This window comes from Fukomys damarensis, unplaced genomic scaffold, assembly GCF_012274545.1.
Source record: "Fukomys damarensis isolate Sample0158 unplaced genomic scaffold, DMR_v1.0_HiC HiC_scaffold_2, whole genome shotgun sequence".
NCBI lineage: Eukaryota > Metazoa > Chordata > Mammalia > Rodentia > Bathyergidae > Fukomys > Fukomys damarensis.
Window position 1 is genome coordinate 8,808,120 of NW_022900914.1, and position 19,842 is coordinate 8,827,961.

The window sequence follows — 19,842 nt, forward strand, 5'->3', positions numbered from 1 at the left end:
TCACTATGTAGCCCAGGCTGGTCTTGAACTCACAGCGATCTTCCGGAGTGCTGGGATTACAGGCGTGCACTACCACGCCTGGCCCAGGACAAAGTTTCTTACTGCACTGACTACAAAGTGGCATGATACAAGTATCACTTTGTGTGTGTGTGTGTGTGTATTTGTTTATTTTTGTACCCGGGATCGACTCTGGTCCTTATGCTTGGGAGACAGGTGGCGGAACCACTGAGATAAATTTCCAGCTACTTTGGACAGCAGTTTTCCATCTTTGCTGTTGGGGCATATGGGACATCTTTTTCTTTTGTCAGTAGGTTGTCTGGGCTCTTCTATAATGGGAATCTCCAGTCCCAGGATTTGTGCTATAAGTTTTTGAACTTTTATGGGCACTTTTTAAGCAGTCATTCCAGAATGTAGACTTTCCTCAGTCAACAGCATCCCAGGGGTTTTATTAAAATCAGAAGAATGTTTCATTATTTCACCTCCTTGTACAAGTTGGTACAATACATGGGAGTTAACACCTGTGACATTTAAAATGGCATAAAAAATTGCCCTTGGTCAACAGTGGGTTCTCTTGAAGGGTGAGCAAAATGCACATTTTCTACCTAAAGTGACCACTCCAGATTTTGTGTCATAAAAGTGAATAATTTCAGGCTTTTGAGTTTGTCAACAGGACCACGGTGGTGCATACTTGATATTAATATGACACTTACTTTTTTTTTGGTATATAGGAAACTAATGTGATAGCAGAAAATCCAGATACTGATGACTGAAGTTTATTTTCTATTTGGTAAAAATTGAAGCGGTACAGCTCTCTTTATTTTCTGTCAAAGTTCCTACAAAGTCAACAAGTTTTTTTTTTTAGGTTCATCAAGAAGTTCCAGTGAGCCATTCTAGTTGTTACTGGTAGTATTTCTTTCAGTACCTTCAATACATTTCACAAGCCCAAGAACAACTCTTGTAGGATTCAATAAGGTGGGTTCGGTTGGATTAGCTGTCTTTACTTCAGCACCAGCATATATTTCTGCATTTAGCATATAATGAGTCTTAGCATCAGCTAAAATTGGCACCTTTATGCCATAGTTAGCTGGTTGTTAGGAATAAACATTCTAAAACCACATCTTCCTTGAAATGGTACTGGTATGTAACAGTTAGGGGACGTCAAGGAGAATAACGTGACTTTGACGTGCATAAGAATTCATCAAATAAATCGGAGACTGCAGCTTAGTTATTTGACTCTTTTGTAGTTTCGACATTATCAAATCTAAGGCAACGAACATACTAAAATTGAAAATCGAGCCAGACTCATAGTAGCGTGAAAAATGGGTCTTCCTGTTCCATCTGTTGCCCACATTGAGCAGTACTGTATTTTCGTGGTTTGACTTAAAAACAGTAAAAAAACTACAAAAAGCGCTTTGACCCAGGGAAAAAAGTGGTATTGTATTTACTACCGATGGGGCCCCATATATTCTTCCCTGCAGAATCCGTGCGGGCTGGATTAAGTACTCCTAGCGGTGGGGGAGGACTACAGAAACGCTGAATAAGCAATGTTGACACATTAAGAAAACACAACACTTTGAAAAAAAGCGTCTGGTCCTTTCTATAGTAGCTGCGAATTACTCGGCTGACAAAGGAGCCCTAGTGGCCGGCCCTCCTTCAGCTCTCTGGGGAGGGTGCGAGCTCGCCCGAGCTGGGGATCCCATCCCATCGGGCTCCCTGATGACCACACAGGTTCCTGTCCCTCGCGGGTTCTAGACCCTGAGGGTCGCGTCCTCTTGCGGGCTATTTATACTCCTCCTCTCCCTTTTCCAGGCCATTTCCCAACCAATGTCACATCCTGGCCACAGTGGGGTCAGCCCCACAGAAGGCGCCACCTGGCGTCCCCACTACTGCGTCGTCCTGGGTTACGGCCGTCTGAAGGAAGCGGAAGTCTCTCTAGCCGGGAGGCGTCTCTATGGTGATGGGGGCGGGCCTGGTGGGAAGATGGCGGCAGCGGGGAGTCAGTCTGAGCTCCCGAGTTCGGGACCTCCGCGGCCTTCCGTGTGTCTGTTGGTTTTGGGAATGGCAGGATCCGGGAAAACCACCTTTGTACAGGTGACGTGAACAGCCAGGGCGTAGTAGGGTGCGCGAGAGGTTGTTTTCGGCGGGCGAAAGGACAGGCAGCAAGGGTAGGAGGGTCTGTCTGGGGAGTTGCAGCGTGCAGGCTTCTAGCGTTTGGGGGCTTCTTATCAACTCACTTCCTCCGTGTGTGAAGTCTTGGGCCCTACAAGGGTCAACGAAGGCTGTGCGTTGCGCCTCCTCACTGCTTGCTTTGAACACTTGGCCCTGTTGTATTAATTCTTGTCGCTGGTAAAATTGCCTGCTGGTTGAAGCCTGGGGCTTATAGTAATTCTATAGATCGGACAACGCGGCCCACAGGTTTTCGGGGAAGAGTTGCCAAAGAGTTATTTCTTCCGTGCCTATCATGTAAGCCCTGGAGATTCAACGCAAGTGATGTGGACAAGTTTCTGGCAGTCGTGGAGTTAACATTTTAGTGAAAGAAATAGAAAAAAAAATCCATAGGAAGTTAGATAAATTATCTAGGGTAGAGGAGGCTCAGTTAGATGGGTGATGAAGACAGGGAGCATTTAAACTTAGTTGAGTGTAGACACAGCCAGTAGATATGTTAAGTAGAAGGAAATAGTGCCAGAGTCTTCAATCATGAAGGGATAAGAGTTTCCTCCGATCCCCTTATCATTCCTTTTCGTCTTTGCAACTCCTCATATTTCTGCAGAGACTCACAGGACACCTCCATACCCACAGCTCTCCGCCTTATGTGATCAACCTGGACCCAGCTGTACATGAAGTTCCCTTTCCTGCCAATATTGGTGAGTCGCATGCCCTAGAACTCATGAGAAGTGCTGCAAACAGAATGGAAACCCTAAATCTTGGCAATCTTCAGGGCCTGCAGTTATTCATTTTCGTTTTTTCACAAATTGCCTACTTTGATTTCGTTTGGATTTGCTGGAGTGCTTAAACAGGCTTCATACTTATTCCCATTTCTCTCTTTACTGCCCTGTCACTTTCCTGCATTATGTTGTGGCATTCCCATTTACCCTTATTTCTTTTCTTTCTGAACCTAGTATGTAAAATTATTGTAATTTGGGAACGTGGAGTAAGAGGAAGTCTTAATCCAGGCCATAAACCCAGTATCTAGGCCATAAACTTATCAGCCAACTTTGATTCATAAGTTTGTTTCCTTTCTCAAGAGTTTGTCAGAGAATAAGGTTCTTCTGCCATAGTTCACTGGCTGATCTGTCAAAACCCTGCTTTCACTCTCAAAATTACATGGGAAAATTTGTGTGCATGTGGATGTTTGCCTTGTTTTAAGGAGAGGTTCTCAATATGAATCAGACTTGAGTTTGTAACTCTAAAAATTATTAAAAATGAGTATGTTTCCAGTGTCAGGATTTGTTTGTTTGTTTGTTTGTTTTGAGACAGGGTCTCACTGTGTAGTTCAGAACTCACTGGAACTCACTGTGTAGCCCAGGCTGATCTCCTGCCTCAGCCTCCCAAGTGCTCGATTTATAGGCGTGTGCCACCACGCCCGGCCAGTGTTAGGATACTTGGTAGGATCCAAGCCTCTTGGATTTCAGGCCATCACTGTGTGCTAATCATTTCCTTTCTATTCCTTTTTTATTCTATTAATCTTCCCCATGACATAGTAATAAAAGGAAGACCTTTCTTTCTTTCTTTTTTTTTTTTTTTTAAGACAAGGCCTCACTATGTAGTTCATGTTGGCCTTGAACTCACTGTGTATCCCAGACTGGTCTCAAACTCATGACAATCTTCCTGCCTCAGCCTCCCAAGTGCTGGGACTACAGGTGTGCATCACCATATCTGGCAATATAAGGAAGGAATTATTATTATTTATTTTTAGGAAGAAATTATTAAGCAGGCATTATCATGAGATGAGTTTGAGAAAATATTTCCCATGTTCTTACTTTGTTATACTTACACAAGAGATTATAGAGAATTGCCAACACTGAGCCAAATTTGAGTGCTTTATTGCTGGCAGTTGAGTGGGTAGCACTTGAAATCTCTGGACTCCGAAAGCGGCTTTCGGGTTACTTTTAAGTAACTCTTCTAGTTGGGGCGGGCTGAGGGAGAGGGGGAAAGCAAGTGGAATTTTACAGAAGCAGAACTTTCTAAGTTAGTGGGGGTCGGGAAGTGTCACACAGTTTAGTTGAAACAAAATATCACACAGGTGACAGGTGCGGAGTATTCTGTTCACAAGGTCATAAAGCTAACATATAGCTGCATACCCTTCTACTAAATGGGAAGGTCATAAAGATAACACACAGCTACAGACTGCTCTACCAGATGGGATGTGGTGGTCTGTCATACATCAATCGAGGGGACTCCCGAGGTGGGGAGAGGCAGGAGACCCCCTGAAGTCATTCCACTTTGCACAAAATGGAGGGGGAACAGTGATGAGGCACAAAATAGAGCCAGGTCGGCTCTCAGAACTTAAACGATGGAATTTTAATAGTTGATGAGGGATTCCCTACAGACTAGTGGATAGGTTTAGGTAAATAATACTGGACAATTTTTTTTTTTTTTTTAAATACTGTGGGTGAACCCAGGGCCTTCACACTGAGCTACATTCCCAACTTTTAAAAAAATATTTTATTTTGAAACAAGGCCTTGCTAAGTTGCACAGGATGGGCTCAAACTTCTGTGATCCTTCCAGAGTGCTGGGATTACAGGCCTGTACCACCATGGCCAGCTCAGATTTTTAAGAAGCCTGGGCCAGGGATGAAGCTCAGTGGCATAGCACCTGCCTGGCAAGTATGAAGTCCTGAGTTCAATTCCTAGTACTAAAAAAAAAAAAGAAGCCTGTTTGTCTTGGGTTTATCACCAGGATGAAAGTAGTAAGAAATAGGTCTTTTGTTCCTGATTTTTTTCCCTGCCTTTCTGTGCCGATAGCCTCTGATAACTTAGGTTGTATGACAGCTTTCACCTTGTTTCATCATTGTCTTCACCATAACTGTAGTATTCTTAGCCTAACAAGGTTCATGGGTTTCTTGGCAGTTATCTTGTATATGGAGGGAAACCAGTGGAAAGATGATGAAGTGAACAGAAGAGTATTCTGGCAAGAAAAGCATAATAGATTAGTTTTAATTTTTCGCTGGCAGGGACAGTGGTTATAGGATACCTTTTATCCCTCTTTCTCCTCATGGTCTTCCTTTTTCTATCACAATTCAAAGAACTTTGCTTAAAATTTTTTTTTTTTAGAAAACCAATATGAAGCTGGGAGTAGTGGTGCATACCTATAATCCCAGCAGTTGGGAGGCTGAGGCAGGAGAATCACCACGAGTTTGAGGCCAGCTTAGGCTACATAGTGAGTTCAAGGCCAGTCTGTACTACATAGCGAAGCCCATCTCAAAAAAAAAAGAAAGAAAACCAATATGAAAAAGAATTCTGATACCAAGAATGGAAACTTCCTGTTCTGCACTTGAGAGGCCTGTTGGCTTAGGACACTAAAGTCTGAAATTATTTTTTCCTTATGTGTTAGGATCTAATTAATTCTTTTTTTTTTTCAGATATTCGTGACACTGTGAAATATAAAGAAGTCATGAAACAGTATCCTTTTCAATGTCTACTACAGTTGTCTCTTTGAGAGTATTTTTGCCTTCGCTGTTTAAATACATAAGCAAGGGCTGGGGATTTAGCTCAGTGGTTCTGTCACCTGCCTCACAAGTGCAAGGTCCTAAGTTCGATCCCCATTACAAAACACATACACACACACACACACACATGAGTATTGATGGAAGTAATTTTCTTAGGAGAATGTTAGATGAATGGAGGTGAGGTATTACAATGATCAGAAATATTTAGTTGTGATGTTTTCTTTTTTTTTTTTTCCTTTTTTGGCTTTTTGAGACAGGGTCTCACTATGTATTTGAGACTGACCTGGAACTCACTATGTAGCCCAGGCTGGTCTCAAACTCACAGTGATCCTCCTGCCTCAGCCTCCCGAGTGAGTGCTGGGATTACAGACGTGTGCCACCACACCTGGCTTTGTGATCTTTTTTCTTACTATGTCCCTCAGCCATAGATTGTTGTCAGTAGTTCATTAGGAAAAATGAGAGGCTTGCTCACCGCTGCTTGGGTCCCACAGTGTAGTATTGCCTTGGAGAATTGACATAGTCTTTGATTATTACCTTTTCACACAGGGAGACTTGGAATGAGTATGTGTAGTTAGATTAATCAGTGCATTCTTGTGTGACGTGTGCTCTCCGTGTAGGCAAATTAGTCATTAATTCTAATCAGGTTGCTTGATTGTTAATGATGAGAGCAGGGAGGGTTATATAGCTGATTATAATGGTTAAAGCCCGTAGGCTGTCACTGCTTAATACATTTGTAAATTATATTTTGGTCACTTTGGTTTTTTCATCTTGTCTAGCCATCCCTAAAGTGATAACTGAGTAAGAAAGATCTTGACAGTTAATGAATTCCTTTGAGGCTAAAGTTTTGTCTTACTGTCAAGGATTAGGTTGTGCCTGTGTCTGCTAATGGAACACTAGTCTAATGCTATTGGGTGACTAGTACCGTAGGGGTGAACTTTACCTCCGGTCTATCAAGTGTAAATCCTTGACTCAGTGCGTAGATATGGACTTGGGCCCAATGGTGGCATCGTGACCTCGCTGAATCTCTTTGCTACCAGATTTGATCAGGTACATCTGTCTTTATGTTTACGTGTGGCTATATAGAAATGTGACTCCTCATGCCTTGGCCTCATCACATGTGTAAAGAAGAGCAGCAAACATGAGCAGAAATAGAGAAAAGAAGTAGGCATCTTGGTAGAAAGAGGAGACTATGAGAAGATGGTCAGCGTTGTGAGACAGCTATTATTTACTCTGTGACAGCCAGCAAAAGAAGGCAAGAGCTCTAGGTCCTTTTTTCATATGGGCTTGTGGTTTTATCTGAGGCTGTGTTGGGGAGCCGGGCGTGGGATGGCCTGGCAGGCATAGAAAGGACACTTCTTCCTTGTGATCAATACTTGTCATCCTGTAGGTTTTCTCTGTCACCTGCTTCCATAGTTTTTGCCCATGGTGCCACTCCGTGACTGTTTACACTCACCAGAGCCACTTGTGATAGCAATGCATCGCTAAAGTCCCTGCTACTCAGGAGGCTGATGAAGGGGACTCACTTGAGCCTAGGTCTTAAAAAAAAAGAAAAGAAAAAAGAAAGGAAAATTTTCATCAGAGCACCGAAAGGTTTTACCTCAGGGTGACAAGTTAAGGTTTGAGCACTGCAGGTCCTTGCAGTGTTGCCAAGGAAGTTGCAGGGCTACTGGTGTGACTGCTGTGCCTCTTTGGCTCAGTGAGTTTTTCAGTCATTGTCCTTGTTTGTGAACATAGTAGGTGACAGTGCCTTGAAGGCAAGCCACCCTAGAGTGAGTTTTTAGTGACCATAGATCCTGTTGTAACTGGCATCTTTTTCTTTTAGGTGATGAAATTTATTGAGAAAGCCCAGAACACTTCTAAGTAAGTCTGAGTCATGTCAAGTCTAACTCATGTCAGTTAAAAACCTGTTTTTTTTTTTTTTTGGTATCGGGGATCGAACTCAGGACCTTGTGCTCGTGAAGCAGGTGGCAGAACCACTGAGCTAAATCCCTGGTGAATACCTGTTTCTTATTCTGCACCTTTCTAGGCCTTTGATAGGTTTGGGGTTTCACTAAGACTGGAAAGGGTGTTGCCTGAGGTGAAGCCTATAGAAGTAATAAAAAGTAAATGACAAAAATCATTAAGATGCTATCTAGTACAGAGCTGAAGTTAGTATTGCCCACCCCTAATTACTGCGACTGCCAATTTACATGACTTCTTTGGGGGTATCGTTTTGTTTTGCTTTTTGAGTCAAGGTCTCAGTATATAATTCAGTCTGGTCTTGAACTCACTATGTAGCCCAGGGCCTCAACTTGCAGTGGTCCTCCTGCCTCAGCCTCCTGAGTGCTGGGATTACAAGTGTGCTCCACCACACCCAGCTCTGGAGGTATCTTGAGATGTCCAGATTCTCATGTCTACCAGCCTTCACTTGGGAAGCTGTTTATTGGCATTAAAAGCCTCTTGAATATCTTTCTAATCCTTGTTTGGCTGAATATAATTTACACGATTCAGAGAAAATAGTTTTTCAATTTGAAAAGTAGCAAAATGTAAAGTATTATCTATATGTAGCTATTTTTTAATAGGTTTACTTTTTCTCTAAGAAAAAAGGCAATTTTTTAAAAAGCATATAGGTTCACTGTAAAGAATTAAAACCTCGCCTGCCTCTCAATTGCAGTTTGAAACCTGGTACCAAAAAAAAGAAAAAAAAAATGAATCTGTTAATTAAAATTTAAAAATTATACCAAAAAAAGGAATGAAAACCATATACAGTACTTAGAAGATAAAACAGTCACCTGATTTCTACTAGCCGTGAAATCTCAAGTTTTCCATACTGGCGTTCTGCAGTTCTGTGTATGTACACAGACAGGAGGATGTGCGAAGGTGTTCTTTCCGACGTGGATTATACTAGTGTAACGGCAGACTTGCAGTCTGCAGTGTGGCAGCTCTCAGTGGTGTAGCAAGGTCAAGCCAGGAAGAGTGGAGAACCCACCGGAGGTTAGGGGTGGACTGATCAGCCTGGAGCTGGCAGTGAACAGGATTTATATGGGTCACAGGAAAGGTGTGGGGACACAGAAGCGAGGCATTTATCATCAGTTCAGGGTTGAGGAAGCTACATTTAGTTTACATGATTGGATAGAAAAGTACACTGGATACAGACCCTTCTTGAGAGCAGGATGATGAAGGAGGACGTGTGTGAGGTGTGGGGCGGGTGTGAGCTGGGGGTGGCTCTTTGTCAGGTCAGCCAGCCGCAGGGAAAACCTTTTTTGCTCAGAAATCGTTTTCCGGCTCACTAGAGGAAGTTGTTTTTAAAGAAAACAGCAACTTCCCTGCAATATAATGCGCTTACTCCTTTAAAATGTATAACGTACCGTTTCGTACGTTCACTGGCTTGCGCACTCATCGCGCTGACTGGAGCCCATCGTGCTGCCCCAGCGCCGTACCCGTCACCAGTCAGTCCTCACTTCCTTCTCCAGCCCCGGCGTCTGCCCCATTTCTCATTTCTCCCAGCTGCGTGATTAGCTGCACCCACATTCTCCACAGTCTCCACAATACTTGTTTTTTGTTGCTGTTGCTGTACTAGGGGTTCAACCCGGGGTTTTCTCACTGAGTGATATCCCCAGCCCTTTTTTAATTTTTCATTTTGATTCTGAGACAGGGTCTGTCTGGGTCGCTCAGACTGGGCTCAGATTTACATTCAGGCCTCTCTTGACACCCCAGCTGGGGTTAGAGGCCTGCACCACCAGGCCTTACTTAAATAACACTTCTCTCCCCTCCCCTCCAACCCCTCTTGTCACTGACCTACGCCTCCAACCCCTTCTGTTTTTGATTATACCTATCCTATAATCCTAGTGGTTGTAGAGTGGTATGGAATTGCGGCTTTCATTTGTATTTCCATGATGACTAATGCTGTCTAGTGTCTTTTCGTGTACTTATAGGGCGCTGCTGTGTTGTTGAAGTGTTTCATAAATGTCTTTGCCATTTATTTATTTATTTATTTTATTTATTGGTACCGGGGATCGAACCCAGGCTATTTGGGTTTGCTAGGCAAGTGCTCTAGCATTGAGCTACACCTAGGCTTTCCTATTCATTTTAAGACAGGACCCCCGAGGTTACCTGGACTGGTTTGGAAGGTGCCCTTCTTCCTGCCTTTGCATCTATGGTAGTTGGGATCACAGGTGTGTGCCATCATGGCCAGCTGCTGGTCTATTTGTTTTTGTAGTGCTGGGAGAAGACTCAGAGGCTTGTGTGTACCAAGCACGCTCTTCCCCTGCTCTTCAGCCCTAGCCTGGTGTGGCCCATGTAAAGAAAATGATTTACTGAAGTACAATTTATGTACTAATTCACCTGTTTAAAATGTACATTTCAGTGGTTTTTAGCACATTCTTAGAATTGTGCAACTATTGCCCAGTCAGTTTTACTTTATTATTATTATTATTTTTTTTTTTTTTTTTTTTTTTTTTTTTTTTTTTTTTTTTTTTTTTTTTTTTTTTTTTTTTTTTTTTTTGAGACAGGGTCTCGCTATGCAGTTCAGGTTGGCCTTGAACTCGCTATGTAGCCCAGGCTGGCTTAACTCAAGGTGATTCTCTTGCCTCAGCTTTCTGAGTGCTGGTAATAGAGACTTGTGCCTCCAGTCCTGGCTGTCAATTTTAGAATGTTTTCATCACTTCAGGAGATGCCCTAGCGGTCCCCTATCGCTCCAGCTCTCCTTCTGTACTCCCATATCTCCAAGCAGCCAGATGTTTTCCCAGGAGTTTACTTTCTGGATTTGTGTATCTCTCAAGTTTATTGCGTTGTGCTTCTGTAACAGTTTTCCATTAGCATCTGGGGCAGTTCACAGTGTGCTGCTCTTGGTCATTAGCATGAATGTTGTTATGGAACAAAGGCTGGGAATATAGTGTGCAGTTTAAGGGTCATGGCAGGAAGTCCACTTGTCAGTGCATATACTGAGTTATTTTCTTTTAAATTTAATGGTGCTGCACATGGAACCTAGGGCTATGTTAGGCAAGTGCTTTACCTCTGAGCTACCTTCCTAGCCCTTTTTGTTTCATTTTGAGGTAAGGTCTTGCTAAATTGTGCAGTCTAGCCTTGTGATCCTCCTGCCTTAGCCTCGAGTAGCTGGAATGAGAGGTATGCCTCACTATGGCTGGCATATCTACTGTTCTGTGTGACAAAATACTCTTCAGCATCCCACAACTCTGACACTTCTTTAATGGTCTTCCTGCACACAGGTATGTCTTGATTGACACACCTGGACAGATTGAAGTATTCACCTGGTCAGCTTCTGGGACAATCATCACCGAGGCTCTGGTGAGTATTCTAGGTTTTGTTCTTGAGAGTAGCTGAGGGCTAGGCCGCCTTAGTATCTGTTTAATTGCATGGGCCAGTGTGTTGGAAGGAGCTGTATTGGCTCTGCACACCGGGTCTGAAATGGTTCTTCCCTGTTCAGGGAGGTAGAAAGAGAGTATGGGACAGGGCATGAGCCCTCTGACCAAGGCTTCCATTATTTTGCGGTTTTTAGGCATCGTCGTTTCCAACAGTAGTCATCTATGTAATGGACACATCGCGCAGTACTAACCCAGTGACCTTCATGTCCAATATGCTGTATGCCTGCAGGTAACTGGTTATTGGTGGGCAGTTTTCCACCAGGGAATGAGGCCACCTTCTCTTCTCTCCTTTTGTTTTTGAATCCTCATTGTGAATCTTTGGATTTGTGCTTATTCCGATTTGCCATTCTGCTGAGTGGCTTTGAGTTGGAGGTCAGTGGAGAGACACGTGTGCTGTTAGCATTCTCACCAAAGATCAGAAGTAATAACCTTCTGATCATCCTCCCTTGGCTTATTATAGAAATAGGTGGTCTAGGGCCAGATGTGGTGGTGAACACCTATGATCCTAGCACTTGGGAGGCTGAGGCAGGAGGATTGCAAGTTTGAGACCAGCCTGGGCTACAAAGCAAGACCTGTCAAAAACAAAAACAAAAAAACAAAACAAAAAAAGCCTATGAACCTTATAGTAGTTGCTCCCAGTTAAATGAAATGCAAGTCTGATTGGAGTGGTGCTGTAACATGTTTTGATAAGTGAGTGAAATGTTAACATGAGGAACTACTGTGAATAAAAAGGTTTACCTGTTATTCTGCCCTGCACAGATATGCCCAAAGTGTACCAACTGAGAGTTGGGATGTGCCTCACCAGACTGTGTCAGTACATTAGGACTGAGGGATCTGGGCATGCTGGCGCATGCCTGTAATTCCAGCATCGAGGGGGGTAAGGCAAGAGGATTATGACTTTGAGTCTTGCCTGGGCAGCTTAGCCAGGCTGTCTCAAAAAATAAAAAGTGCTAGGACCAGAGATTTAGCTCAGTGGCACCGTGCTTGCCTCTTAAGTATGAGGTTATGAGGAGTTTGATCCCTGGTACCAAAATATAAGTAAATAAAAAGACCTGGATGTAGCTCAGTAGTTGAGTGCCCCAACTTGAATCCCCAGCACTGGAAAAAAAAAGACCAACCGGGAGGTGGTTCATCATGAAACCTGAGAGAACATAGTGCCAGGGATCGAACTTGGGTCCTTTTGCTTATGAGGCAGGCAGCGGCACCACTGAGCTAAATCCCCAGCCCTGAAAGAACTTAATCTTAAGGGTACATGAAAGCCACAACCACCGTTTGTCTCTTGTGATATCAGTGAGAATGTTGTTCCTTCTCATTGGATGCAGGAAAGCCCAATCCAAATGCATATCTCATGACTGACCTGATTATTTCATTTCTGTGTTGTTTAAAGGACAGTTGTTAGCCTGATTGTGGTAATCAATTCAGGGCGTGTAGGTGGATCAAAATGTCCTGGGGCTAGGAGTATAATTCAGCTGTTGAGCACAGGCTTAGCATAGACAGGCTCTGGGGTTGATCTATAGCACTCCAGTGAATGAATGAATGAATGAATAAAATAAAAAGAAGGGAAAGATCTGCTTTTAAAAAAATTTCATTCGGGCCAAGGATTCAGCTCAGCTGTACAGTGACTGCCTGGCAAGCTGGCAAGCATGAAGTCCTGAGTTTGATCCCTGTTACCAAAAAGAAAAAAAAAAAAGTTGCAGTGTATCTTTTAAAAATATCCATTTGTTTAATTATACATCAGTAAATGTAAGAAAAATTTAAAAAGTTTCAGTCTGTAACGACTTTTTCTTTCCTGTACTGGGGATTGAACACGGCCTTTACACTGAGCTATATGCCTACCCCCCTCCCGCTTTTTTCAATTGGCAGAAGGTCAAACTAAGTTGACCAGGCTGCGCTTAAACTTGTGATCCTCCTGTCTCAGCCTCCTACAAGCCTGCTGGGCTTGTAGCCATGTGCCATGTGTGGGCTGTAAAATAATGTTATTTCTCAGCTTCTTGAGGTGTAATTGACAAAAATTGGATATATATACATTGCATATTTTTTGTTTTTGAGACAGGGTTTCACTATGTAATTCAGGCTGGCCTTGAACTCACTAAGTATTGCAAGCTGACCTTGAACTTGCAGCAACCTGACCTTGAACTTGCAACCTGCCTTAGCCTCTGTTACAGGCATAGCCTTATACTACATATAAGGTATTCAATAGATTTTCATTTCTTCCCCTGGAAAAAGGACAACTATTTTATAAAGTATAAAAACTAGGGCCAGTTGTGGTACATATCTATAATCCTAGCACTCAGGAGGCTGAGGCAGGAGGATTGCTGTGAATTCAAAGCCATCCTGGGCTATACAGTGAGGTTCAAGCCAGCCTGAACTAAATAGTGAGACCCTGTCTCCAAAACACTAAAAACAAGCAAAGCCTAAAACATTATTAGTTTACATGAAAATGAGTGTGTATATGACAGATTTTTGTTTTTGTTGTTTCTGTTGGCTTGACATTTTTCAGTCCTTTTTTGCATAGGGACAGGAGACTGAAAACCATGTAAAAATAACTGAGTCTGAGTCTCTCTATTTGGTCCTAGCACACCGACGCCAGGCAAGCAAGGATTTCCATGCTTATACTAATACAGTTTGTTTTTGTTTTTTTGTTTTTTTTTGAGACAAGGTCTCGCTGTGTAGTTCAAGCTGGCTTTGAACTTGCAGCGATCCTCCTGCCTCAGCCTCCCAATCTAATATAGTCTTGATTTTGATTTTCAGCATCCTGTATAAAACCAAGCTGCCTTTCATTGTAGCCATGAACAAAGTAAGTAGATCCTTCTTGTCATTTCAGCATAATTTTTTGGGGGTACCAGGGATCGAACTTGGGACCTTGCACTTGTGAGGCAGACAGTGGAACTACTGAGCTAAATCATCAACTCATCAGCATAATATTTTTCATCAGAAACTTTGGCTGCAAGAAGGTTTGGATGGGTGGTGAGGATTCTGTCAAGTGCTGGAGAGCTTGCTCAGGTTCACTGCGGCAGTCATGGGGAGTCGGTTCAGTGGAATGGCTGCTTAGCACTGACTTTCATCCCAGGTGTTTAGGACAGACGGAGTGGCCCCTCAAAGCAGAGTGTTTTGGTTGTCCTTGAGTCACGGCTGTGTAGGGATGGGAAGGACCACTAATCTATTAGAAGTGGCCATGAAAGAGAACAACAAAACCCAATTTCTTTATCTCTTGAAGTGGAGGAGAATGAGGAAGGCAGAGAAAGAAAATGAAGACATAGATGATGTGCTCTTTGATGTCACCATGTAACTTAAAAAAATCTTGCATTGTTTCTTACATAACTTCATCCCTGGATGCTGATCATTGCCTTTTCTCTGTCTAGACAGACATCATCGATCACAGCTTTGCAGTGGAATGGATGCAGGATTTTGAGGCTTTCCAAGATGCCTTGAATCAGGAGACTACATATGTCAGTAACCTCACCCGTTCCATGAGCCTGGTGTTGGATGAGTTTTACAGCTCACTGAGGGTAAACTTTGTCCGCTTCTCACACTGGTGGTCCTTCCAGGTAGCCTCTGACCCCACAGGACTGACTAATCTAATTAGAAAGGAAGTTTATCACCTTCTGAAGAGTGACTTCTGAAACGTCGCTTACCCATTGAGCCAGTCATGGTCTGGGGAAGTAGTTCAGTGGTGAAGCCCTTGCTCACCGTGCAGCCTGGGTTTGACTCCCAGCATAGAAAAAGAAGACAGAAAACGACAGAGATTGAGAAGATAAATAAGAGCTCCTACCTTAGCTGGCCTCTAATCCCAGCTCTTTGGGAGTCTGAAGCAGGAGGATGGAACACAAGTTTAAATCCTACAACTTAGTGATGTGCTGTCTCAAAATAAAAAGTAAATAAAAGGGTTGGAGTGGCGGGGGGTTTGGCTCAGTGGTTCTGTCGCCTGCCTTGCAAGCGCAAGGGTCCCAGTTTGATCCCTGGTACCAAAAAAACAAACAAAAAAGGGGTTGGGTATGTAGCTCAAGGGCAGAGCACCCCTGGGTTCAGTCCCCAGTAACACACACACACACACACACACACACACACACACACACACACCCTGCCTTTTGAGTGTTTATGATCTAGTTTAGGGTCAGAGGCAGCATGCAGAACTGAAGCACAGATTGTGGTCAGCACCTTAGCAAAAATGATGCCTGTGAAGGGATAATCAAGAGGCAGATTCTCGAGGTGTAGTATTCAAGGGATGCTGTGCAGGAAGGGTGAGATTTATGTCAGCAAATGTGAGTGTGGGATGCAGAGAGTATGTTGACCGCCCAGGTAAGATGTTTGGTTTGGGTTAGGTTTTTTTTGTTTGTTTGGGTCAAGGTCTCTCTGTGTAGCCCGGGCTGGCCTCGAACTTCGGGTGATCCTCCTGTCTCCCAGGCTCCCGAGTACTGGGATTAGGGCCATGCGCCACCATGCTGGGCCAGGTTAGCTTTCCGGGGAGTAGATCATAAGTCCTGCTACTTGTTTGGCCCTAATTACAGCTTTTCTTTTTCAATTCTTTGTGTTCCATAGACTTATTTTCATGACCCACGATGGAGTACACTGGTTTGTTCTGTTTTAACTTTACTTTTCGCCAGAGACTTCTCAAAATATCTATGCCACTTCCATGACAGTTTTATGACATTTGACCAAAATGATATATAACATTGAAAAATATTCACTAGCATCTTCCCTGGATGTTTGGCAGGTGGTGGGCGTCTCCGCTGTTCTGGGCACCGGCTTTGATGAACTCATGGTGCAGGTCGCCAGTGCTGCAGAAGAATATGAAAGGTAAGGCTGAAGGAACCTTATATCGATGGCGTCCTTAGCAGCTACAGTTCTGCTATGCTAGCAAAACATTTAGGTCTTTATCAAGACTGCTGTGTATGTGTGTGCTGCTAACCGATTGTGCCTCTGGAGCTCATGCCACGTATATATGTACTGAACCCGACCACCGTCAGGAGTAGCAAATCTTTTTTTTCTTTCTTTCTATTTTTTTGGTACCAGAGATCGAACTCGGGTCCTTGCACTTGTGAGGCAGGCGGCGGAACCACCGAGCTAAATCCTTGGCCCTTCTTTTTTTTTTTTGAGAATGGGTCTCATTGTACAGTCTAGGTTAGCCTTAACCACACCATCCTGCCTCAGCTTCCCAAGTACTGGAATTACAAACGTGTCACCATGCCCAGCTATTCCATTCCTTTAACCTGTCCAAAAAAATAGAAGTATCAAGCCAGGTGTGGTGGCACATGCATGTAAACGTAGCATTCTGGGAGGCTGAGGCAGGCGGACCACAAGTTCAAGCCCAGCCCAGCCAACTTAGTGAGACCCTATCTTAAAATAAAAAATAAGGGCTGGGGATGTAGCTCAGTGTGAAGGCCCTGGGTTGCAAAACAAAAAGTATCCAGTCCTCACGCTGTAGAATGATGAAGAAGCTGGAGTCATTAGGCTTTGTATAAGGAGCCAGTTTGCAAATATTTTAGGCTCTTGGGCAGCTCTTGACTTCTCCCCTTGTAGGACAAAAGCATTCACTTCTAGTTCGTAAAGAGAAGGACATGGCTGTGTTCCCATAAGGCATTATTTGCACAAACAGTAGGCTAGATTTGGCCCTCAGGTTCATTGTATGATTTGGTAAAATGTTCGGATTCCTGACACATAATAAGCATATTTTGTAGTGAGTGGTGGTTCTAGCTGTTTTCGTAGTTCACAGTGGAATCCGCTTAGCTAGAGGAAGCTGCTCGGGGCCATGGCTGAAGCCTGCTCCTGAGCACGCGCTTTTGGCTTCACATTTTGTTGGACCCTCACCACCACATGGTGGTTTTCTCACACATTGAGTTCATCAGACAAGGTATTTTGTTTTTGTTTTTTTCCTTGTACCAGAGCCCCAGAACAGACTCTAGTCCGTTATCTGTCAGTGGACGTTGCTTAGGTCCTTCATGCATTGGACTTCTGAGTGAAACAGGAAGTTTCTGTCCTTTTCTGTTCACTTTCAGTAAACACTGAGCACTGCAGTCAGTGTCTCCAGTGCTAATCTGCACAGCGCACCAGTCGGAGTTTTACTCTTCCCACATTCTCCAGGTGGGGGTGAGCACCTCGGATTTGGATTCCATACGATAAACTTGCTCAGTGACTCACAACTTGTTACATCAGATGTTCCGTGCGGTCGGATCTGTTATTATTGTCAGTCTTAAGGAAATGGAGGTGATGGGGTGGGAGTGGGCAGGTTGCATGACTGAGCAGAGACAGTTACAGAGTGTTTGTCTTTGCAGGGAGTATCGTCCTGAATATGAGCGTCTGAAGAAGTCACTGGTAAGAAAGCAGACTGTATTTTAGAGTCAGTGAGAACCTGCCTCTGTGCACTCTGGCCCAGGCCCGTAGTCCCGAGTATGTGGGAAGTTGGGGGTTGCAGGAAGGGTCACTTGTCCAGGAGTGTGAAGCCAGCTCAGGCAACATTGCTAGAGAACTTAGCTTTTAAAGCAAACACAGAGCCAGACGTGGTGGTGCACATCTGTAATTCCCGCACTCAGGAGGATCACTGAGTTTGAGGCCATCCTGGGCTACATAGTGAGTTGAAGGCCAGCCTGAAATACCTAGACCTCGCCTTAAAAACAAACAACAAACAGCAAACGCAAAACAATAATCACCTCTAGCCTTCTAACATAAATGCTTATTTTTGGATATCAGTGTGTCCTTTATTGAACTTAATTTTTAAAAAATTTGACACCCTTCTTGAGATATAACTAGTAAAATTTCAGTGCCTGTTAATACCAATTATGTGTGTGTGTGTTCTGAGTAAGGTTCTTGCTATGTTTCTAGTCTGGTCTCTAACTCCTGAACTCAAATGATCCTCCCGCTTCAGCTTGGCTGTTTGGGACTGCAGGCCTGTGACATTATATGTGGCTTCAGTTTAAATTTGGAAATTTGTTTGCATGTTCTCTGTATGCAGAGTGGCCCCTTAATTGTTTTTCCTTCTTATATTGAATTAGCAGCAGTCAGATATTTCTTGTATATACAGAGCCCTTGTTATGCACCACTATCTCTCTTTTTTTGTTTGTTTGTTGTTTGGATTTTTTGAGACAGGGTCTCACTATGTAGTTGAGGCTGACCTGGAACTCATTATGTAGCCCAGGCTGGTCTCGAACTCACAGAGATCCTCCTGCCTCAGCCTCCTGAGTGCTGGGATCACAGGTGTGCGCCACCACACCCTGCTCCCACTGTCTCTCTTACTCCAAGACCTATTTAAAGGTCAGTTGTAGAATTTTAAGAATAGAAAGGTGGCTCACAAGTCTTGTCCCAAGTGATCAATGTCCTTGCTGCCCTCGGTCTGCTTTGGGTCCTCTGTCACTGAGCCTTCTTGCTAGGTGTCTTGAGGATTCTTGGGATATATTTTTCTAATTTCTGACTCTTCTAATTCAGCCAGCAGAGCCCCCAGTGTGACCTTTTGCTATCACCTGGGCTCACACTACTTAGCGTTTCTGCTCCCCATCAGCTATCCCTCATGACCTTCCAGAAGTGTTTGTTTGATTCTTCATCTCTGCTCACGAGCTTGGCACCTAGTCTGGGCTCCTTTTAATTTCATTTTTCAGTGCTAAGGATTGAACCCAGGACCCTGCACATGTCTGGTACATACTTAACCACCCGGCAGGGCTCCCTTGTTAATATGCTGACCCTTTCCCTATATACAGGCCAGTGCCCAGAGTGAACAGAAGAAGGAACAGCTGGAGCACCTTCGGAGGGACATGGGCTCTGTAAGCTTGGACGAAGGGACTGCCAAAGGTATTGGGCAGGCTGCTGGTGTTAGAACTCAAAAAAATGGGCCGGGGATTCAGCTCAGTGGTGCTGCCGCCTGCCTCGCAAGCGCAAGCCCCAAGTTCAATCCCCAGTACAAAAAAAAGGCTATGACAAGAACTCAAAAAAGTATGCTTTAAGGGTATACTTAAACATTTTCTATTAGTGCCTATTTGTTTTATAAAATACTGGGTTTCAGTGGTTTTTTCTATTCATGAATATAACATTTTTATCACATCCATCATCCTCCATTATCTTCCGTTGCACTCTTCACCTTATTCCTTCCTCTTGCCTAATAATAGTCGCTGTTCTACTTTCACGCCATTTTTTCCCCTAGAGTCCACATATTAGGGAGAACATGGTTGTCTTACTGAGTTTGGCTCATTTTGTTTAGCACGATGGTCTGTGGTTCCATTTATTTTTCTGCAGATGACATGATTTTGTCAAATAGCTCTCCAATGTGCATGCACACATTTTCTTTAGTCGTTCATTGGTAGGTGTCTAGGCTGGTTCCACATCTTGGCTGTTGTATATTGTGCCACAGTAAATGTGGGTGTGCAGGTACAGTAAATCTCTGACTTCTGAGTCGAAAACTTTCACCGATATGAATGGACCTTGCATTTAGTTTTTTTATGCTTTACATTGTATATTTGTGTCAAAGGTGTATAAGACTCATTTTGTGAGACTTAGGAACAAATTCAACCTATGAACGTTCTCCTGGAATGGAGCTCATTTGTATTTATTGTATCCCTGTAGTATGCTGACCTTAATTTCTTTGGGTATACCAAGAGGTGGAAGGCTAGGGATTTAGCTCAGTGGTTCTGCCACCTGCCTGGCAAGCGCAAGGACCTGAGTTCAATCCTCGGTATCCCCCCTGCAAAAGAAGAAGTGGTTTGGCTGGGTACTATGGTAATTGCAGTTTTAGTTTTTTTCAGGAACTTCCTACTGATTTGATTCCCACCAGCAATATAGAAGGGTTCCTCTTCACCCTCATCCTTTTGATTTTTTTTTTTTTTTTT

At 43.6% G+C, this 19,842-nt stretch overlaps 1 protein-coding gene across 1 annotated transcript in view; it reads left to right on the top strand.

Moving 5' to 3' along the window:
* The first annotated feature begins 1,935 nt into the window (after nucleotides 1-1,935).
* Nucleotides 1,936-19,842, top strand: part of Gpn1 (GPN-loop GTPase 1) — a 27,229-nt gene continuing 9,322 nt past the window's right edge. Inside the window, exons 1-12 of the mRNA XM_010604717.3 lie at nucleotides 1,936-2,091; nucleotides 2,771-2,864; nucleotides 5,583-5,622; nucleotides 6,650-6,716; nucleotides 7,492-7,529; nucleotides 10,877-10,955; nucleotides 11,167-11,261; nucleotides 13,784-13,829; nucleotides 14,395-14,541; nucleotides 15,747-15,829; nucleotides 17,305-17,344; nucleotides 18,721-18,811. Of these exons, the coding sequence (XP_010603019.2) occupies nucleotides 1,981-2,091; nucleotides 2,771-2,864; nucleotides 5,583-5,622; nucleotides 6,650-6,716; nucleotides 7,492-7,529; nucleotides 10,877-10,955; nucleotides 11,167-11,261; nucleotides 13,784-13,829; nucleotides 14,395-14,541; nucleotides 15,747-15,829; nucleotides 17,305-17,344; nucleotides 18,721-18,811 (931 nt within the window). The 5' untranslated portion in view covers nucleotides 1,936-1,980. The remainder of the gene's footprint in view (nucleotides 2,092-2,770; nucleotides 2,865-5,582; nucleotides 5,623-6,649; nucleotides 6,717-7,491; nucleotides 7,530-10,876; nucleotides 10,956-11,166; nucleotides 11,262-13,783; nucleotides 13,830-14,394; nucleotides 14,542-15,746; nucleotides 15,830-17,304; nucleotides 17,345-18,720; nucleotides 18,812-19,842) is intronic.